Raw genomic sequence first — 23,585 nt, 5'->3', positions numbered from 1 at the left:
CTTCTACCCCATTCAGCCCTCCAGTGCCAGTTCGCACCAGGGACTCAGCGCCCTGCAATGAGGAACAACTGAGAATGACGTTCTCCCTCTCCGCACGCTCCCATCCCGTTCTCAGGTGGATCAACCATCATAGGGCACACAGCTGTGAATGAAAAAGATCCAGCACGGCATCTCTGCCTAAGAACAGCCTAACGTTAATTACCTATGCAGCCAACTAAGCCTAAATGGGCTGCGTGTTGCTCAACTTCTCAGCTGTCTCATACAACCCTGTAATTACATAGATGGTGCTGTGATTTATTTTTGCAGACATTGCTGCCTCAAAAAAACAGGGAAAACATTTTTAGATGCCCCCATTTTGCAGTTAAATATGATTTGAAAGATGGCTGCAGTTTTATTATAAAGAGCAATTTACAGCTTTCAGAACTGTTTTTAACTCTGCTGCATTCTCTCCATAAATGCAATTATTTGTTAGGATTAGTTACTGTTCGTTTTTAAAAGTTATGCAACGATTTATAGACAGGAAACCTAGCCAGCAATACTTTCACAGTTTGCTTTTAAATCGCTGTTTTTCATAAATCATTGGACTTTTTTGTATTTTAGTATTTAGGTTCTATGCTGATAAAAGAGCTCAGGGGGACAGAATCAACCCAAGATGCTTGTGCAAAAATGCGGGTAAGTTTGCCAAACAATTTTATTTCTGGTTGCCGAAATACTAAATACGGGGTATGGATACAAATTGCCACTTTTCAAATTACTATTATCTTCATCTGTTGGTCTGACAAATCACATTAGTGTTACATGAAAAGGTGTTTGTGCTTTTATCACGTTTATACTTGAGCTTATCTCTGTAGTTTGAGTCGATGTCTATTTGATATATTTATACCATATTATTATTAAAGCTCTTATTATTAAAGCTCTAAAATTAATTGTGTGTACACTGATCATTCGCTAGATTAGGAGGAAAAAATGATCTTTTGTTTATTACAAGTAAATATTGTCTACGGCCATGCCACACTGAATGTGCCGATCTCATCTGATCTCAGAAGCTAAGCAGGGTCAGGCCTGGTTACTACTTGGATAGGATACCATCTAGGAATACCAGATGCTGTAGGCATTAAAAACAAAAAAAAAAAAGAAAATATTTTAAGCACCCCCTTGATACTCTGAGAATATTTACTGAAAAGACTGCCAATTAACTAAAAATTATCAAATGCAAAAGTATTGAGAATATATTATATAAAGCTGATATTTTATGAGGCTTCTTAATTATTCTTTATTTCTCTAGTATAAGAGAAATGTCCAACTCTGAGTTGAATCATATAAGAGCAGTGAACGTTGACCATAATGGCCATTCCAAACATCTGTGATGGGTGACTGTATTAGCCAAACCAGATCTCACTCATGCTGCAGAAACCCCTTAGCTCTCCTTTCACGTCTCCCTTATTCTTGCTTCTTCCACAGCAGACTTATAGGAGTTATCGTGATGTCTGACTGACAGTGCAAAATAAGAACATTGAACTTATTCCATGTAGCAACTAACTAGAGTTTAATTTAAGATCATTTGCGAATGAACCCTAACTTTGATTTGTGGCCAGTACACCCTGTCGTTTATTTTAAATGAGCAGCTTTGGGTGGAAAATATTGAAAAGCATATAATTGAACTAAAATAGTTATCAAAGTAAATATTTAATATCCACTGGTTGTAGATATGTGTGAATATGTGTGACTCTTCATTGAATTGAGACCTCAGCATGTGATCGCCAATTTAATATTTTGATCAATAGCAGAAAGACTGACACGATCATCCTTCTATTTGATGTAGAGTGATAACTAAATTGTCAGTGCACCGATGAATATTTAGTTCAGGTACTGTGTTTAGATGAAGAATGCCCTGCTGTGTGTCAGGAACTCTTAGTTCTGGTTCCATTGCTGTTTACTTGGCTTAGGAGTCACTTGTTACTCATAACAGTAATAACTGCTGACATTTCCTGAGTAGTTTCAATGCTCCAGTCTTCCATGTTAAGTCCTGTGCATGTTTTTCATACTTAATATTTACCGTAAACCTATGAGATTAGTACAGTTATTATCCCCACTTTACAGGTGAAGAAACTAAGGCTTAGATTAGATAACTCTCCCCAGCTCACACAGTGAAGAATTTGCCAGTCCGGGACTGGAATTCAGATCTGTCTGACACTGGAGCCCAGTCATTCACTACATCCCCTGGCTTCTCACGGACCTCTTTTTCTTACTTTAAAATGAAAACATTGAACGAGATGCCCCTCAGGGTTTTTCCTGGTTTTATAATTCTGGAAATCTTGTATTTTAAATATACATCTGATCTAAATTATGTCACCAATAAACAATAAGAAAATGGGAAAGTTTTTCAATCATCAAGCCTCATAATAATTTTAGAGCTATTTGTGAACATACCTAAGAAATTAATATGGCATTTCTGATTTAACTGTTAACTCAATTATCTAAATCCAGCTACTTTAATGCCATCATCAGCATAAATATTGAGTAGAGCACATAGCACCATTTAAAATACACCCGATCTGTGATTTGAATTTCAGTCAATTTCTTGAAATTAAGTGGATCTGAAATGTCATTCTGATAGCAATAACAAAGCCATTTTAATAGTCTCAGTAGAGAATAATTTAGTTAAATACTTGTCTGTTGCGTATAATGAAACAGAAAAGGCCATCTATTCAGAAGCCATTCTTCATCTGGGCATTTTTCTGGTTTGCTGCCCTTGGTATTTATTTTGAGTAGTTTGCATGAAAATAGGAACTTAATTGCTTCTTAGGCTATCACAAACCCTTATTTCCCATCTTGATTAAGTAAATATTAGTCTTTGTTAGAAGAGCTAAAGCCTACTCACCTACTCACCGCATTCACCAAAGACTCTCAAAAGCAGAAGTGCAGGCTTGGTCTGTTATCTGGGACTATTGGATTGTGAGTTAGAACTCTCACCAACTTAAAATGGTGTGGATCTCAACTTGCAGTTAATATTCAAGTTGCTGTTTTCTCTGTTTTCAACATGATGCCATTTCAGCCAAAAGTCCCAATATAATCAGATCTTCCCAGGGAAATACTTTAGGACAGAGATGATCTTAAAAGTTGATATATAGTAATATCGTTAAGACAAAGTATTGTAGATCAAAACTTTACCCGTCTTACTCTCTTCATTGGAAAAAAAAAACAAAAAACAAAACGAAAAACTATTCAATTCAACAGTATGCATTTTAGCTGAAATTAAAATTTCTTTCCCAGTAAGAAGTAAATCAGTGTGTTTCCTGTTCTAAGAAATATTTTCTTATACACAGTTTTGTTAACAAAGATAACTAAGATGTGACCCCCGTTCTCACTGAGTTCGCAATCCAGTGGAGGAGTCCAACCTGGTAACATTTAATACCCCAGAACTGCAGAAGTATCATCATACAGGTGTCTTCATATTGCCATCAACCTGAGGGATTATCACAGATGATCCCCAAAATGACATACAGGCAGGTATGGTCCCCTACAATCAGTTTTTTATGACTAATAACAGTTAACATTTGAGAGCTGTATGCCAGTCCCTGAACAAATGATTACATACATTAATTCATTTAATCATGAAGTTAGTATTGATATTGTCCCCACTTTACCTATAGGGAAAGAGCAGCCAAGAAAAGCTAAGTAACTGGCCCAGGGTCACCCAGCCAACAGGCAGTGGAACTAGGACTTCAAAGTAGGCAGTCTAACGAAACCATCCACAGTCTGACCCCCAGACTGTCCCACCTCTCTGATGAGCCAAGCTTTGAAGTAGCTGAAAAGATGGTACGTGTCTGTTGATAAAGAAATAGCTGTTGGAACCCTCAGAGAGCCTGTAAAATTAGTACTGGCTAAATTCAACCATATAGGTACAGACATATGTAGTAATTTGAGGTATATTCCAATGTGTTATCATAAATAAAAATTTCAGGAGAGGTTTCATTGCATCCTTACAGACTTGAAAATGTTCTTTTCCACAACACTTACTTTAACACATTCATTTTGCCCCCCTGCAGAAACCAAACATGATTCTTTCTTCTCAAACAGTTAGACTGTTTGACAGTCACGATTGGTTGATTTCTAAGTTATCCAAACCTGTTTATCCATCTCTAAGGTCCCCTCCACTTCAAAAATAAAGATAATTCTACACTAATCACCTAGTGTTTTATTATGCATATATTATTTCAATTAAAAATATGTCATCATAAACTAACGTGTGAAATTATAGCAGTTCGTTGTACAATATGGAACTGCCCATTCGTTCAGGTTAACCAGTCTTTTTCCTCTTCAGATTTTCTTAAGATTTCACTAGTAGACTTTACTTTTTAGGGCAGTTTTAGGTTAACGGAAAAGTGGCGCGTAAAGCACAGAGCTCTCATGTATACTCCCTCCACCAGCACAGCCCTCACAGTTGCCCCACAGTTAACATCTTCCATTAGCATAGTGCATTTGTTACCGTTACGAATCAATAGTGATGTTTTATTATTAACTCAAGACCGTTTACATTAGAGTTCATTCTTAGTGTTATACGGTGTTTTGGGTTTGGATACATGGATATTGTCGTGTATCCACCATTACTACATTGCGCAAAATTTTACACCATGAAAACTCCCTGCACTACACGTGTTCACCTCTGCCCCACCCCCAAACCCCTGGCAGCCACGGACCTTTTTACCGTCTCTGCAGTTTTTTTTTCTTCCAGAATGTCATGTAGTTGGAATCATACAGTCTGTACCCTTTTCAGTCTGGCTTCTTTCGCTTAGGAATATGCATATAAGGTTCCTCCGTGTCTTGTGTGGCTTGATAGCTCATTTCTTTTTATCACCTAATAATATTCCTCTGTATGGATGTACCGCAGCTCGTCATCCATTAACCTACTGAAGGCCATCTTAGTTGCTCCCAGGTTTTCACAATTATGAATAGAACTGCTATAAACATTTCTATGCAGATTTTCATCTGAAGATTTTTTTCTCTGGATCCAAACCCTAAATAATGTCCACCTTAAAATTATCTACTGAATTGTGTTTAGTGAAGAAAAATCAATGGGAACTTATATTAAACTCTGATAATTTTTTTTAAGTAAAATCGTAATTTTTGTCTTATCTTTAAGATTTTTCTTTGATAAATGTCTGAGAGATTAAATATGCCTTGATATTGAGGCACACTTTTAGGAAAAATGATGTGTATTAATTATTTTGCTCCTTAGTAGTACAACTTGGCTGTTTATTTCCTCTACCATGACAGCTTCAGACTTGAAAATGTTTCAGATTAAAATCTAAAGACACATATTGGTGATATATGAGTTGTTGTAAAAAATATCTATTTAATCTGAACACATTCATTTAGTGTTGCCTTTTGTGTTACTGATTGTTTTCCAGCTCAGTTGGTGCACAGAGACAGAGTCTTCATTTCTGAAAGGCTTCCAGAGGGGGAGCACTAGCTCTGGGACTCTGAATACGATGCCCCCCTGACATGTTCCACAGAACACAGAACCTTCCCTCTGTCACACCTCACCTCACACTGTACAGGCATACCTTGTGTTATTGCACGTTGCTTTATTGTGCTTGATGGATGTTGCTTTTTTTTTTTTACAAATTGAAGGCAAGACCATCCACCAGCAAAAAGATCATTGCTTGCTTGGTTGTGGTCTAGAACCAAACCCTCAATATCTCTGAGGTATAAATATCTGGCTACACATGCCCCCTGCCCCGCCCCTTAGAAAGCAGGAACCATAGATATTGTATCCCCAGGACCTGTCGTATAATAGCTACCTTATAAGGTAGTTGCAATGGTTCAATAAAGTAATGCCTGTAAGGAGTCTAACTCAGTAAACTCTCAAAACATACTGACCTTTTCCTCCAGACATTTGAAAAACAAGTAAATTGATGGATAGATTTGCTTTTGATTTCTTTATTTGTCTTTCTCCAACTATAATGCCAGTATCCCAATTATATTTCTGAATTTCTCTGTTGCACAATATGTCAGAGAGTATTCAAAACTTAGGAATCCTGCACTCTTATTTCCAGTTGTTTAAGGCCATCACCAAAAGGGAAGGAAAATGGAGGGAACCCATATTTAAGATGGTGTTTGTAATTTTGCATTTTACTATTTCGGGATGGTGATTTGTTCCTAAATCAATTGAGAGTTGCCTCTTTTAAATAATGTGTCCACAGGACTGAACTCTACAAAGCAATAAATTCCTTGCTTCGGCCTTCCGGCATTCTCTTCCATACAAATAGCTCCCACTTCAAAGATTCTCAGATGTAAAATGTTCAGTGACCTGAGGGATTTGCTCTGGCCAGACGAGGTTCTCCTATTCCGTTGTGCCTCCTTAGACTTACACATAGCCCAGCCCTCAGCCCTGAATTTTGCCCCAGGCTGTTATTTTCACTAATATACAGTACTCTGGCATTTCCCTAATTAAATAAATATGCCTTCAGGAAACATCTGCTACTGTAAGGGGTAGGCCATTATATTCCATTTAAAACTTTCTGAAATCTGACTTTCTCTAATCCCATAGTTAATGGTTATTATTGTTCACAGGTGTTTATGCTCAAGGAAATCTTTCTTTAAAAAAAAAAAAGAAGTGTGTGCTTTCAACTACAATAAGGTAGATATGTGCCTTCCTGATTTAAGAAAAGAAAATTTTTAAATTATTTTTAAATCAGGAATAAGCAAATCTTAACAGTGTATTTAGGTTTTAGAACTTTCATTTCCCAAAGGGCTTAAAGTTTTACCAGAGTTCAGACTTCTTGTTGAGTCTATTCCCCTTAACTGGTATGATTGTTAAACTTTTAATTCTGGAAGCAATTCTCGAGCTGAATTTTCCAATATATAGATTTCCAAATAATTGTCTATGCTTTGGTTGAAGTGTGAAGACTTTTTTCTATGCTTAATGAAACAAATTAATGGTAGAGAATGGATTGGAAAGCTTGACAAAAGTTAGATTTTAAAATTAAATGGAAATATTAAATTAAGAAACCTTTTTCCTCCTTTCTTAGAAGAAATTCAAACTACAGCTGTGTTTAGTTTTTCTGTCCTTTTACAAATCTCTTCTATGAAAAATCGCATTTTCAGAAATAATTTTAGGGACTACTTCTTTAGAACCAGGCTGGGAAAAACTCATAAACAACTGTGTTTTTTAAGTCTTGCCCAAGTTTCAAAGAAGAATCAACGTAGCTTTCACTCTCTCCCAGGTACTACACAAGCCAGGTAAATACAGGTCTAAGCCTGTAAATGTGTGTGTGTGTATTAAAATAGCATTACACACAAGGAAACCACCACATTTCTAACTCCTTATTTGCTGAGCTTTGCTCATGTGTAATTTTTGCTTTGTGAATATTTTCCTAGGGGTCAACCCAACAGAAGACCGAACAGTTCCAACCATCTGATTCCATATCCTCTTCATATCCCAGTACTCTTTTATTTTTTATTTTTGTGTTTATTGCTCTTGTTACTGGCTTTTCTCTCATATAGCACTCTTTTCTGTCTTGAACTCCCACTTGTCTCAAGTTCTCTTTCTAAATGTGTTGAGTCACTTGTCATTGGTCCAGATATATTACTCTGCTGAATGTTCATTGTCGTAACCACCATTTCACTACCATCACGGTATGTAACCCAGAGATGATTCAGTTTTGCTCACAGATTTTGATTTTATTTCTGCTCTTTTTTTGGGGCGCTATGCTTTGAAAAGCTAAGTGAAAGTATTCATCCTCAGAATAACGGTAATAGGTAAAAATCTGTCGATGTTCACTACAGACTAGACCCTGAATTATGTAATCCTCATAACAGCTCTACAAAGTAGATGCTATATTGACATACCCATATACAGATGAAGTAACTAAGACACAGAGAGGTTAAATACCTAGCCACACAGCTCAAAAGGGGTGGAGCTTAGACAGAAATCCAAACACCCCCTTGTGCTCTTATTCACTGCACTACAGGTGCCTCCTGCAGAAAAGACCTTAGCAGTGAGTCCCTTCATACATTCCAGTTGAACACACACACACTCACACACACACACACACACACACACACAGTGAAGCTATACTTACAACTGATGGATTGAAGAGTCTGTGTCTTTTCACACATTTACGATTGGCTTTTTTTTCAACCTAAAGATCATAAAATTTTAAAACTGTATTTTCTAATTACAGAAACAACACATATTTATTGTTATCCAATTTTAAAATAGGGTTACAGAAGGAGAAATAAAAACACTGTAATTTTACCACCCAGAAGTTATTAACAGCTTATTTGTATGTAATTCTCCAGACGGATTATTTATGCATTCATAGACATCATTTTTCTATTTTTAAACACAATTAATTTGAAATATTTTCATTTTAATATTCATCTACAATATTAATTGTGTTGGTTGATCAATATTCCAATTTATAACTGAACAAAGTTTATTTAACCAGTTCCCCTGTTGGTCATTAGGGCAATTCCATTTTTTTTTTTCAAATTATAACCAATACTATGGGTAAGATTTCTATACCTACATCTTTAAAACTGCTCTGATTATTTCCTTAGAACAAGTCACTAAATATAGAATGGCTAGGCGAAGGGCATATACATCTTGAAACTGGGTAATAATCGCAAAATTACCTTCCAAAAAAACTTGTTCCAGTTCATAATCCCAGAAGCAGGACATGAAAACGTGTTAACATTTGCTTGTCACATCTCTCAGAGGCATACACTTAATATCTAGTTGAGGGAGAACTGGGGAATTTTTATGAGAAACTATACATCTTCAGCATGACCCTTGGGCTTATCATCTCTATCTGATCAACATCTATTTGAGATGTAAGTCTAAAATCTGTCTTTATGACCTACACTCCTTATTTTATATGAAGAATTTTTATATTTTTATAGTCCCTGAGAGATCATAGAAGAATTCAATAATTCTTGTTAAATACTCTGAAGACCTTAGTTAAGTGCTAACTAAGGATTTTTGAAAATCACTTGCCAAGTGTGTTTTGATAAATTAATTTCTCTCTGAATTAACATAGGACGCAGTGCACTGGAGTTTACCTGCATATTAGCAGAGAATGGTTCTGACAGTGACTTTCAATCAAACTGATCAACTGCATTTTTAGAGCAGAAGTTCTCAAAGTGTGGTCCCTGGACTAGCAGCACCAGCAGCATTTGGAAATGTTTTAGAATGCAAAATCTTGCACCCTACCTCATAATTACTGTCTTAGTTTATTTGGCTGCTGTAACAAAAGTACCACACACTGGGGGAAATTTATTTCTCATCGTTCTGGAGGCTGGAAAGTCTAAGATCAAGGTGCTGGCAGATTCAGTTTCTGGTGAGGGCACTTTTCCTGATTCATAAACAACTGTCTTTTCACTGTGCCCTCAAATGGCAGAAGGGATAAGGGAGCTCTCTCAGGCCACTTTTATAAGCACACTAGCCCATTCATGAGGACTCCGCCATCATAACGTAATCACCTCCCAAAAGCCCCTCCTCCTAGTCCCATCACTTTGGATGTTAGAATTCAACCTATGAACTTTGATGAGACACAAACTCTCAGTCCATAGCATTTACTGAATTAGAAACTCTAGGGATGGGGTCCAACAGTCTGTTAGTTACCAAGCCCTCCATGTGATTCAAATGTACTGCCTTGGTCCACTGGTCATTCCAGTAAGGCTGCTGAGTAGACAGGCTGCCCTGATAGAATCATTCTGTCACAGTGCCTGGAACCTAGCTGGGGTTAAAGGAATAGAGATAGAGGGTATCGCTTTGCACTGTGCTGGAATTAGACAGGATGTGAGTTATACTGGCAGTACGACCGCCATGTCTTATCCTGGAGGAGTATTTCGAATGGCCTCTTGCCCACTGTCTGTTCTTGTCATATGGTCTTAGTTGGGCTCTGTGTTTGCCCAGCCTTTGTGTCAGAGTTTCTATGACCAAAAAGCCCTTAAGAGGTCATTTAGCCTTATTTCTCAGCCAAATGAGACATACCCCCTAAGTCATTAGTGACAGATGAAAGTCCAAACTATTTTTTAGACACGCGGAGAGAGAAACTTCATTCTGCCCCCTCAGGAAAGTCTTCCCTTTTTATCTCAATACTTATAATTTGAGCTGGAACTTTGTTGCAAAAATGGAGACCTAACCTTTCTCCCCTTGAGGCTGAAAAATCGCAAGATCTGTAACGCTTTTGCCATACCATTGAAATCTCTTGGTCTACCTCTGATTACATCTGTGATTCTCTTCCAAGTTCTGGGCACTGGGGCTCTCTAAAAAGTCTTCTGAGCTCTCTGTTTGGTGAGAAGCTATCACTGTGGTTCTTTGTCATAAAGCTGGCTTCGTGCTCTTTACCATACATGAATTCATTTGCTTGTTCATTTAACAGTCATAGATTTTAGCAGCTGTTAGATTGACCCCTAGGAAATTGCTCACATTTGCCATTTTAGCCCTTAAAAATAGCAATTTGTAGGGCTCAAACTAAGATCATGTGCTAGTCATTATGTGGGAGACAAATTAAGAAAGGTGTGGGCTATACTCAAGAACTCCCATGCAGTGAGGGAAACAGACAACCCTGAGACCCAGGGCAGAGGTCATGGGGTGGTTGGGGGAAGCAAGAGGAAACCCATCCCGTCAGGCTGGAAGGCCAGACAAGGTTCTCTCCAGAAAGTGATATTTCATCTGAGTTCTGGTGGGTAATAGTTCATTTCAAATGGCTGGTTTGTGATCCGCTTTTTATCTCTTATAACCTCCAGAATGTAGCTAGTTTTGCCACATACAAAATCACTGCGGTAATGCTTATTTTGTGTATATATTTTTTAGTCATTTGAAAGTCACTTAGGGCTACTAAACATAATTGTTTGATCCTATTTTAATTTACTTGCAGAAACTGAATATAATAATTAAACTTTGAAACTAATGTTACATAGCAAAATTAATAGTTATGACTCAGCACTAGAAAGCATTCTCAGGGTGGCCTTGCGTAGGTTAAAAATATACTATAAGCTGAATGGCAGTAGATGATCTGTAAATCTATTACCAAGTCTGTGCATAAAATACACTCGAAGTGATTGGAATATTGTAAGAGTGAAGAGTCGGTGATATCACCCCCATGGAATGCCTCACTCTTTTCCCTCTCTGTACTGATTCTGGGGTGCAAATGATTCGTATTAGAAGCATAAACGTCACACCCGGCATTACAGCTCACAACTACGGGCTCCCGGTCCTCAGCCTCTTTGCTCTCATTCACACTGGTGAAAGTCGTGCTCTGAGATCAGAGCATCCTTGCAGTCTCAAAAGGATATTCTCATACTGTTGATTCTGCATTAGAAAATGAGAAACTACTAATTTCAGGACATGCTGTATGGCTAAAATAAAAGCACCAATGGTGATTTCTGACTTGATGCAAAGATTCCAAGCAGTTCATAATTTATGATTGAAAAGGAAAAGGAAAAAGATGGTGATTTCTTTCCTTGGTGATTCCAAAAATAATGCTCTAAAAGTGTTTAATTATTGTACCCATCAGAAACAGTATTCCACACATCCAACTCCAGATGTGAAATTATGATCCCTTTTCTGTGTGATGCTTACAGACAGTGTAAACCCAAGTACTAAATGTAAGGCTGGCTTTAAATTTAAGATTCAAAAGTTGCATTTTATTTAACAGAAATGTAGTATCTCTATAAAACTAAATATTGTTTGTCTTGGAATAATAAAGGGATGGTAACCTTAATTTGGGATATTGTGAATAAAATACAGTCAAATAGCACTATCATACTTTTAGCAGAAGAGCAAGATGCTGTAGAGGTTAAGTGAATTTGGGGCATTACCCATGAGTATTCAGCTGCCTAAGCACCCAGAGAACTCTGGGAAACCTCAGAAATTCCACAAAGAGTATGGCATAAGAAAAAGCAACTAAAAATAAGAGAACCGTAATATAAGGTTTACCCTGAGCCTTTTACTGGGGCCTGAAGAGGAGAATTTGATTTACACGAATAAATAAGAGCTGGATTTTTAGCATACACATGTGAGAGTATTAGCTCTCCAGCAAAGCTGCAGACAGATCATAGGAACCAGTGTTGCTTGGCAGTGCGCGCTCTGTAACATGAGCAGTAATGTCCATACGAGGTGCCAGATTGGAATGCATGACCGCACCAACGCTGTCATTCACAGAGGCCTGTACAGAGCCTGCATCATTGGCACCCCCACTGACGAAAGCAGAGATTCCCGGCACCCACAGAAGAAAAAGAAATAACCATTCTTATATTTCTTTTGTGTTCAGCTTGCCCGAGCGTATGTTGTGGAGTCTTTGTATCAGGACAGAAATCACCGCTGATGCCTTCATTCAGCCTGAGAACAAGTGTCCCCCGCTATCCATTGTTCTGGCTCTCCACTGCCTTTCACTGACATTGATTGCACAACTCTTGTGTTTTTTTTCTCCTAAAGCTGCTCTTAATGAAATCAGCAACAAGTGTTTCTACTTGCTAAAGCCAAGGATTTCATCCAGAAAACCCAATGAAAGTAGCAGCTCTTCCATGTGCCGGCCACTGAGCTAGGGTTTTAGGCCTTTTTAGGCTTCATGTCACCAGGCACTCTTCCCGCTTTGTAAGGAGTCTACATCTTGACTTCGGTAATACTGCTGTCAGGCTTCTTCCAAGTCTGTTGCAGGTTCCTTCGTTGACTCTTCTTTCTGCCCCAGCCAGTAAGCATTAAGCATTAAGCTGAGGAAAGCCCTCAGGGGTGGTTCTTAGCCCTCTTCTTCTTCACCCCTAGAGCCACCTCCTCTGCTGCCATCTCCTCAGCCACCCCATCTCTGCGGTTGGATTTCCAGATCTGGTTCTTATTTCTAATTTCCTACTGGGCATCTCCACCTCATTAGGAAACTGAACACATTCAAAAGGATTTTGTGCAAAAGTATAATCCTCTCCAGGATTCCTTATCTCGGTTAACAACCTCTTTATCTCCGACATCCTCCTGCTCACTCATCTCCTGTGGCTGAGCAGTTAGCAGATTCTCTTGATTCTTCCTTGCCGGCATTGTGGTTCTTTTGTCCATTCTCCCATACCTCTACTTCATCTCGGTATTTAGGGTCCCTCATTTGAATTTGCATCAAAGCTTCCTGCCTTCCTGTATTCCGCCTCTAGCTGTTCCAGTCCATCTAACCATTAGATCTATGTCCGCGCAACACAGATTTGATTGTTTCATTCCCTACTTAAAGCTGCCAATGGATCCTAGCTTGGCAGAGTAAGTTGCAATCTTCCAAAGCTACTATACCAGCCTCATCTCCCACCAATTGCCTAAACCGACCACATTATTACCTATTACCACACATGCGTGTGTGTAAGTTGAATCTGCTGCTAAACAGCCTCTTTTGTCCTCTTTTGTGGCCTGAAAAAATTACATCCTTTAAGAGCCAGCTCAGTCACCCCTAGTAGGCAGTCAGTGCTTGTTGAATGACTAAAGACTTGCCTCACTCTCTCATGCAAATGGAGGCTCTCCCAGTCAGTTATCTGGAGACACTATTCATATCTCTGTCACATTTGCCAACATTTGCATTATTGCTGTTATCGGATCAGGCCAGGCCAGGAAGCCACGTGTGCTGCTCTTCCTCGTCCTCTCCCACAGCGGACTTCATTCCCAGCCCTCTTTCCCACCGAGCCCACACACAGGCTCCGAATCCTCAACACAGCACTTCAGATGGCCACTTTCAGCAGCCTGCAGCTTGCACACAATCTGAGGCCTGTTTGACATCCCTTGGAGCATACTCAGTGGGCTGCCTAATATAACCATTCGGTTGCTGAAATGAATGATGAACGAGTTTTCTTTTTTTTTTTTTAATTTTTAATTTTGGGTTTTTTTCTTAATACTAAATAAAATGTTGGTACTTTAATCTTATATTACCTATCTGTTGTTTCATGTTACCGATAAATCTGTTTGGGAGAATATATTCATGGCAAGAGACGAGCGAGGTGACTTGTTGGAATCCGTTATTATTCTTTGCAAAGAATTCTTCGCAAACACACACACTCAGTCCAGTAGATCACTGCCTGTGCCTCCCAACGCCCTCTCTCTTGCCGTGGGAGTCAGCCCACTGCTTTGCCTTAAAATCAGCACACTAACTGCATGTTATTTCTTCTCGCTTTGCCTTTGATTTATCTTACATGTTTTTAAGAGTTGGTTGGGTAGAGCATTAAAAAATGTAAACGTATTTAACCTTATATTTCAATTTGACAGTATCTCTCAGGCAGTCTCACACACACATACACAAATAACAGTGGGTCTGGGTAATTTTAAAACTAGTTAAAAAGCACTTAAAAAGCTGCTTTTTTCTATAGTGTATAAAACATTTAAAAACATTATAAATAGTAATACTTTTAGTAATCCATTTTCTTTATCTTTGAAGCAGGTACAGTAACTTTCAAAGAGATGTGTCAAAATAATTAGGACGTGAAACATCTTTTCGGTGGCTCAAGTGAAAAATGCAATATAATTACCATTATTCAGTTCAATGACACCATCCAGTTTCATTCACACCATCCAACTGAAAACCTTCTTTAATTCTGGTCCCCTGTCAGCATTTTAAAATGCAAAATTGGATACTATAAATGAAGAAATCAAGAAAGCTTGTATTTTCTTCTGAATTCCTAAATATACATAAAACAGCTGATTGTGGAACGCTCAGAGCGGAAGATTCTTGCATGTCAGTTATGACTGTGCAATGCAGTAAACAGAAAGGAGAAAACAGAAAAATTAAAAGAGAGACGGGTCTGTAAAAGCCTGCATTTCTAAAATAACAGTTTCGCTGTATCTACCTATAGCGGCGGAGCCTATTCTGTTTACTTTTTAATGAATTTATGCTGTTAGCAAATTATTGAAATGTCTTCACTCACCTTTTTATGTATTTTCTTTCCTGTTGTGTCGCCACCTTGTCTTATATCTGGAAAATCCATCAGGCCAACTGTCAGGTAGGTTCTTCTTGATGTTTAATATGGTTATTAGGGGAGAATCCATGGCAGGAAATGAAGTAAACAGACCGTTGGTGATGAATGATAAAACTAAACAGCAAAGGCACACACTAAATTACGGAGAAACTTTGCAGATGCATAAAACTGAAGAAGCCACAAGCTGTGAGCACAGTAAGCCTGTGTGAACATCTATCACAGGAACTCGGCCCCAGGGAATAGAGCAGTGCTAAATGATAAAGTAGGTTACCTGGACTGTCCAGTTTTGCAGCAGCTCAAAATACAGACTGCTCCCAGAGGGCTTAATTGTCATAGAGCAGTATGAGATCCTATGTGGTCACAAGCGATTCTGCTGTAAATATACTATCAGCTTTCGTTGATTTGACCAGGTTCAGGAAAAATTCACAATGATGTATTTAAATCCCTATTTTAAGTACATATTCAGACATACTTTGTGCCTTGAAGAAAGAGAGTGGCTGGGAAAAAAGGAGGCCCAGTGGCATATATTTTGTTAGTGCTAAAATCACCCCTGGAGTTAAATCTGACATGGTTTAACTCTAATCAAGTCGTCACTTGAAACCGCAGTAGGAGACAGAGCCATTCGTTTATTCCTTTGGTGTCACCCACAGGAAGTGGCAGAACAAGCTCTTTTCAGATCCTCAAGTGCAAGACAGACACTTTATAAGCCCAAACCATAGCTAAGCCAAGGAGAAGAGAGATACATTTAAATGAGAGCGTGTGTGGGGTGTCTGTGTGTGTGTCTCTGTTGATTTGAACTTGAACTCCTTTTTATCTTTTGAGAGGAAAAGTAATGTCCTGTAGTTGCCATGCAACATAAACTGCTCTAATAGCCTTCTTATTTCAATTTCAGAAGTCTACGGAGCAAATGAAGAAGGTCCCTACTATTATTCTTTCAGTCTCTTATAAAGGAGTCAAATTTATTGATGCAACAAATAAGGTGGGTGCTGCACCTCTCTGTGGTTTAGACACCAGATACAGTCCTGACAATATGATCTAACATCCTTTGCTTCCCATCATGGGCAACATCCCCCATTTTAATCATTTCCCGCCCCCCAACTTAATGGTTCCAAAATGCAACTGTAGATACACACACATGCACACACACACACACACACACACACACACACTCACGCACATATACAGAAGGGCACATTTCACTTGGAGGACTTGATCTAGGATTCCTATACATATTTTGCTGTCACTTGTCCATGGCGCCTTCTCTAATAGACTGTGGCCACTTATTAGCTGACATGAACCTTTGGATCTAGAAAACATTAAAATAGAAAAAAATAATGAAAATGCAGCAATGTCATCATTCTTCATTAGAGGAAATATTACCTGGTCAAGGGCTAGAACATTTGTCATTTGTCTTTGTCTTTCGATTTCTCTCTCTCTCTCTCTCTCTCTCTCTCTCTCTCTCTCTCTCTCTCTCTCTCTCTCTCTCTCTCTCTCTCTCTCTCTCTCTCTGTTGATATATGTAATGAATACCTGACCAAAAGAACAGCTGCTCTGACTTTAATATGTTTTAATTGCATATAATGCTCAACTACTGATATGGAAGAGTTTGAACTGTATTGCTTTCTTAAACACAATCAGAAAGCAGCCCAGGTCATGCTGGGACTCTCTTAGGACTTCGTGTTCACAGTAGGAAGTTTGGGGGCTCTAAGGTCAAAGGTGGACAACTAGGTTGCATTTTACTTAAAAAGTGTCATAGAGTTTCTTCCTTGGCAAAGATGACAGTGCTGGTGCCACACTATAATGCTTGGGTATGACCCCTCTCTGTCTCCATCAACTCAAAGCTGACTGGCTCCTCCTCACAAACCCCACAATGTCCACATGCTTTACTCCTACATCCTTCCATCTGATAAAGTGTAGAAGGAGGGGAAATGTGGTGATCCCCATTGGTGAACGCCATTTGTTTCTTGGACCTCCCATCCAGACCCACTTCATTTTGGAGAAAGGAAGCAGAAAGTCATGAAACACGTGAACTTAAACAATGGTATATTAGGACCAAAGCAACAAGGTTCAGATACTGGGGGTAAGTCCCATGGGCAATAAGTTGGGTGTCTATAATAAATCGAAGTTTTCTTGATTTTTTCTGTAAGGAATCAGAGTGCCGCATTAGCAGTCACATGTGCCCAAGCATCTCAAATCTACTTAGGAAAACAACCTCCCAGTTTTGGAAACAGCTCCGAAAACCAAGCAAAAAGCTAATGACCCAGCATGATCATGCTGGCCACAATATCCAAAACACACCCAGAGTCAGGGTCCTTACATAGAATGATTGTTTCAACTCTGCAATATGTTGGTGATGGTTATTGTTGTCAGGTTACAATTGTGGAGACTTAATCATAAAAACCCCAATTGATTTGCCTCTTTTCCTTCTTGGGAGCATCTTTACTGGTGCATAAACTTATATTATCCTTAGATTATAGTCAGTTGTTGGTTCAAAAAGTTCCAAAACTTCATGGCATGCTCATCGAAGATATTGCTATCACTGTATCTAAATTTCAAGGAAGACTTTGGCATTTGGATTTTTGTTCCCGACCTGGAATAACCATCCCTACCCCTACTTGCATTTGGAAACCATGAATAGAATGCATTTTCAGTGTATGAGTTTGATTAACTCATACACTCTCTCAGATTAACAACCTTAGCAGGCTTTGATTCTGACAGTTTCCAAACAAGTGGTATTTGCCCTGAGAAGTTACCAGAGTCATAAGGCTGTCATCCCATGAAGCTGGTGGCAAGCTAGATGCATCTGTACTAATAGCAACCTCTCCAACTGTGCTCCATGATCAGAGGAACGAGGGAAAGCTAGCTCTGTCAGTTCTGTTGTATGTTGCTTATGGACATGTCAGGGGCCATAGGACTTGATGTCCGATGCCTGGAGGAGATACTTCTGCTTCAATCACCAATAATTAAATGAGTTACCCAGAGAACTCTGCTCACTATGAGTACTCTTTGGAAGTATAAGCACCGGAAGATATGCAAAAGATCATTCTGTGGGAATAAAGACACTAAGTAAAGAAGGCCAGTGTATCTTTCAAGTCCTTGCATTGTGTTCCTCAGCATATGTTAAAAATCTAGAGTAAAGGCAAAGAGCATATGTTGGTGGCAGGTGGAGCCAACCTCTCTCTATGACTATACGACAACATGTGCCTGAACTTTTCAGGAATTTGGAGACGTCGACTTCAACATTGATGGATATACATGGTCCCTTATCCCAGGGCCCTACGATGTAGCTGATCTACCCCGGCGTGAGGGTGAATAGGAAGAGAGTAGGTGACTCAGGGTGATAGCTCATAGTTGCTGTGTGAGAAGCCAAAATAGAGAGATTTTATTTAGAAGGAAAGAAGAAGGAAATAGGGCAAGGCCACATTGGTGGAGTTTGTGAAAGGCAGAGAAGCACCGCCACCACCACGGCTGAAGGACTGATTTCAGAAGTCATGGCAGATCCATAGCTGAAGGATCATGATCCCTCAAGTAGTGGCGTGGAAGGAATAGTGCTCATGTATTGAGATTCCAGCAGCGTCTGCGGTGGCATCGTCGTATGCCACTTTGTTCTATAGCAAAGACCAACCTCTAATTAGCACCCGCAGCAGGAAAGGAGCAGATCGATAGACTCCAGAGTCCGGCCATCAGTTTGTACCAGAGATTTCTCTGCTAGGAAGTGTCGCCTTAGTGGCCACTTTGATTTGAAGCAAAGGACTTGGGACAGGTACACACACTTTGAGACTTCACAACTTGAGATACTAGTGGCCACTAAACCTGTAATAAGGCACAACCAAAAGTGACACCTTAACATTTATATTTGATGTTTCCATTGTGCTTTATTTTTAAAAAGTTCTCTCCTAAGCATTGCATCTCTTTAATCCTGTGTGGTACAATAGAGGGGGTTGTTCAACCTGCACTAGACAGAATAACTGAAGGCCTCAGACCCTTCGCTAAGCCACACAACCAGTTGGTCATGGAAAAGGAAAACTTGACTTTCCCACCTCCTATCCTAATACTTTTTTTGTTACTTCACAGCTACCTTCCACCAATTAGTTTGAAATTCAGTGGATAATTATGTGTTAATTACTCTTCCATTCCTCTTAGCTCTCATTAGGCTATGTGAAAGATGAATCCTCTCACAAAGCATTTCTTTCCTTTTACTCTAATAAATAAGTGGCTCTGGCTGAGTTCAAGGGGAAGGGTGAGGTGCCTAGTTGTAAACTCAAATATATGGCCTAGCAACTTAGGAAACAGACCACTAAATCCTGATTCAAGAAGGAAGAAGTGGGAAACGGTCTTGAATTATAAAAGTGGGACCTGGAATTGATTTAGCACTAAGATGTTGTTGATGAAGCACATGGCTTTCTGCTGCTCACAGCCAGCCCAGAGGACTGTGACTGTTCAGTTACAGCCCCATCCTCAGGTCAGCAGGGTCTTGCAGAGCTGACACGTCCCTGCTTCCAGCACTTGGCTAGGGGTGAGTTGCACTTTGCCTTCCTGCTCCGACCCCCTCCTCAGTCTTCCCATCCGGATAAATCAGGAATGGTGCAGTGCCAGGGTTCATTTTTTGTTTGCTTGTTTTGAATGCCAACTTCAAACAGGGCTTATGCTATTTTAGGGGCACAAAACAATTCAGAACATGCGAGTAAACAAGTGCCTGTTGTTTTTTATAGCACATACATCTCCTTCTGAGCATCTAAGAATCAAATCGAGAGCCCATTAAGCATGTGTGCTCTTCTCATTGGCATCACTCACTCTGCAGTTGTCTCCAGTTAGCCCTGGCCCAGGGCTGCTGCCCCCAGCTGGGGGGCCGTCTCGGGAGGGGGGTTGCATTCTTTCAGAAAACATCTGGCCTGAGGACTTAGGAGAAAGGCCCTACCTGTTGGAGCCCCGAGTGAGGAAAGTGAGGAGAGTTCAATTTCTAGGCTCCATCATCACTTCATTATCATACATCCTTCTTAGAACCTCTCTGTTCACTGGCTGCACCAAGAGTTCTCTTCTGCACCTGCCAGACAGATACCTCTAGCTTTTTCTCAACATGATGAAAGGCAAACAGGTGGGGGGAAAAAACAATCTCTCTTTGTCGAAGGTTACTGAGCTGCCAAACTTTCTATTCCAAAGACGAGGCAAGGTGAGCCCCTCCCCACTGCTTTTCTTGAGCCTTTAAAAGCTCTCGTCTCCTTAGAACATGCTTAAGTAACATAAGAAGAGTTGGTTTTAAACCGAGGTATGCCCCCTGTCCCTCATGATGATGCCAGAGTGACGGCAGTGTTTCAGTCGTGAGATCCCAGATCCTCACCACATTCTAGCAACGAATATATATCAGGAAGATCTGTTTGAATATGCATCTTTATGCAGGCCATCTATATGCATTCATTTAACAGGATATTTTTTTAAGTGCCAGTTAGGATGATAAAATGCCAGTTGTTCTTAATTGAGTATAGAATATTTTTATTAACCTGCCTCCCCTCTAGTTTAGACCATGGGAACAAAGAAATAAAAGTTTCAAGTGGGAGAAAAGGCTGCTGATTTTGGAACAGCATAGAGGAGAGTAGCCTGGATGGGCAATTAAAAAACAGTCCTGGGCTCCTAGGGAGTAGAGAAGTGCGGGAGGGGTCCATAAAATTGGGAGAGGGTCAAGAAAAACAGTAAAATTGTCTAAGTCCATTTGGACTACTATAACAAATTACCATAGACTGGGGAGCTTAAACAATAAACATTGATTTCTCAACAGTTCTGGAGGCTGCGATGTCCCAGATCCAGTCACTGGCAGATTCAGTGTCTCAGGAGAGCCCATTTCCTGATTCGTAGATGGCCATCTTCCTTCTGTGCCCTCACACGGCAGAGAGAGCTAACTAGCTAGCTCAGCACAGGCACGAGTCCCACTCATGAGGGCCCCACCCTCATGGCCAAATCACCTTCCAAAGGCTACGCCTCCAAACAGTATTACATTGGGGATTAAGATTTCTTTTTTTAAAATAATTTTTTTTTATTTTTTAATTACAGTTGACATATCATATTAGTTTCAGGTGTACAACATAATGATTAAACATTTATGTAACTTATGAAGCAATCACCCTGATAAATCTAGTATCCAACTGATATATAGCTATTATATTATTGGCTATGTTTCCTATACTATAGTTTACATTCCCATGACTATTTTGTAACTACCAATTTGTACTTCTTAATCCCTTCCCCTTTTTCACTCATCCCCCGAACCCTCTCGCCTCTGCCAATGATCTAAATGTTCTCTGTATCTATGAGTTTTTTTTTTTCATTTATTTTGTTTTTTAGATTCCATATATAAGTGAAATTATATGGTATGTGTATTTGTCTGACTAATTTCACTCAGCCTAATACTCTCTAGGTCCATCCATGTTATTGCAGATGGCAAGATTTCATTCTTTTTGTGGCTGAGTAATATTCTATCACATATATGTACCACTTCTTTATCCATTCGTCCGTCTATTGATGGACACTTAGTTGCTTCCGTATCTTAGCTATTGTAAATAATGCTGCAGTGAACATATGGATATATTTTAGGTTCCTTCAAAAAAATATGCAGAAGTGGAGTTACTGGGTCCTTCTTTGTCTCTTGTTATAGCCTTTGTTGTAAAGTCTGTTTTGTCTGGTACAAGTATTGCTACCCCAGCTTTTTTGTTTGTTTCCATTTGCATAAAATATCTTCTTCCATCCCTTTACTTTCAGTCTGTGTGTGTCTTTCAATCTGAAGTGAGTCTCTTATAAGCAGTATGTAAGGGTCATGTTTTCCTATCCATTCAGTCACCCTCTGTCTTCTGACTGGAGTATTTGATCCATTTACATTTAAAGTAATTGTCAATATATAGTTATTACCATTTTATTATTCATATTTTTAATCTTTCTTTCTCCTTAAAGAAGTCCCTCTGACATTTCCTGTAATACTGGTTTGTTGGTAATGAACTTCTTTAGTTTTCTCTTGTCTGGGAACTTCTTTATCTGTCCTTTGATTCTAAGTGATAACTTTGCTGGGTAGACAAATCTTGGTTGTAGGTCCTTGCTTTTTATCACTTTGATTATTTCATGCCAGTCCCTTCTATTTGCAAAGTGTCTGCTGAGGAAGCTGCTGACAGTCTTATGGGTGCTCCCTTGTAGGTAACTACCTGCTTTTCTCTGCCTGCTTCTAAGATTCTCTCTTTGTCTTTAACCTTTGGCATCTCAATTATTATGTGTCTTGGTGTGGGCCTCTTTGGTTCATCTTATTTGGGACTCTCTGCACTTCCTGGCTTGTATGTCTACTTCCTTGGACAGGTTAGAAAACTTTTCTGTCATTATTTCTTCAAATAGGTTTTCAGTTCCTTGTTCTCTCTCTCTTCTGCTTCTGGTGCCTCTATGATGTGACTTGGTACGCTTGACATTGACCTGGAGGCCCCTTAAACCATCCTCACTTTTTTGGATTCTTTTTTCTTGTTGCTGTTCTGATTGGGTGTTTTCTACTATCTTATCTTCCAAATAACTGATTTGGTCCTCTGTTTTATCTAATCTATGTTTAATTCCCTCTAATGCATTCTTTATTTCTGCCTGGTTTCTTTTTTATGTTTTCTATCTCTTTGTTGCAGTTCTCACTGAAATCATTGAGCATCCTTGTAACCAGTGTTTTCAACTCTGCATCTGGTAGATTGCTTGTCTCTATTTTGTTTAGTTCTTTTGTTTGTTTGTTTGTTTGTTTGTTTGTTTGTTGAGCTTTGTTCTGTTCTTTCATTTGGGACATGTTTCTTTGTCTCCCCATTTTGGCTGCTTCCCTGTCTTTGTTTATATATATTATGTTGATTGGCTATGTCTCCCAGTCTTAGTAGGTGTCTGGTGGGGCTCTTTGACACAGTCTCCCTGGTCACCTGAGCCAGGTGCTCCAGGTGTGTACTTTTTGTGGGTTGTGTGTGCCCTCCTGTTATAGATGAGCTTCGATTGCTATTGGCATGTCAGTGGCAAGGATTGACCCTCAGGCTGCTTGTGAGGACTGACTGTGACTTACAGTGAAGGAGCTATTGTACAGAGGATGACCCTAAGGAGCAAGATTCGCTTTTACAGGGCTTAGGTGTCTGTCCTTTGGGTGTGTCTTTTGTGTAACTGGTTGAGTGGTACTCTGATGTGGTCTGAAACTGGCTATCAGGTGTCTTGGTTTGGAGCCTCTTGCAAAGGGCTCTGGTGTAGGCCAAGGTCAGCTGCTGCCTGCGCCCTTCCCAGGGCCACTTGATATGAGCTACAAAGTGATCTGCAATGGTTGCCACTCGTGCTGGGCTTAGAGATGCCTAGGAGAGGCTAAGCAGTGAACCGAGGCCATTTGCTATTCGTGCTTGTTTTGGATTTGTTAACTTTGAAAAGTTTTAGGAAATTCTGCAGAACGTTTGTTTGGAAAAGCCACTGAAAGTGGCTTGGGTAAGCCTATAAGTTGGATGGGGAGAGGTCTCAGGGAATCACCAGGGCAGAGTGAATGGTGTTAGCTAGGTTGATGGATACTCAGATACGGTGCCCTCCTGGGTATGCAGGCTGCGTTGGGGGAGGGCTCAACAAAGGAACAATGGGTTCTGCCAATACTTTTGTCTGAGAGAAAATTGTCC

The 23,585-nt window shown here is 39.6% G+C and overlaps 1 protein-coding gene and 1 pseudogene across 18 annotated transcripts in view; both read left to right on the top strand.

Annotated features, from left to right (window-relative positions):
- Positions 1 to 23,585, top strand: part of ANKS1B (ankyrin repeat and sterile alpha motif domain containing 1B) — an 818,845-nt gene that overhangs the window by 771,463 nt on the left and 23,797 nt on the right. For all 18 annotated transcript variants that reach the window (XM_036237318.1, XM_036237317.1, XM_036237316.1 and 15 more), the window contains 3 exons: positions 601 to 672; positions 14,959 to 14,970; positions 15,839 to 15,925. In XM_036237318.1, the coding sequence (XP_036093211.1) occupies positions 601 to 672; positions 14,959 to 14,970; positions 15,839 to 15,925 (171 nt within the window). The remainder of the gene's footprint in view (positions 1 to 600; positions 673 to 14,958; positions 14,971 to 15,838; positions 15,926 to 23,585) is intronic.
- Positions 997 to 1,114, top strand: LOC118614268 (annotated as a pseudogene).

Source organism: Rousettus aegyptiacus, unplaced genomic scaffold (assembly GCF_014176215.1).
Source record: "Rousettus aegyptiacus isolate mRouAeg1 unplaced genomic scaffold, mRouAeg1.p scaffold_m13_p_2, whole genome shotgun sequence".
NCBI lineage: Eukaryota > Metazoa > Chordata > Mammalia > Chiroptera > Pteropodidae > Rousettus > Rousettus aegyptiacus.
Note: the sequence above shows the minus strand (reverse complement) of the source record. Positions and strands in the feature narration are given on the sequence as shown.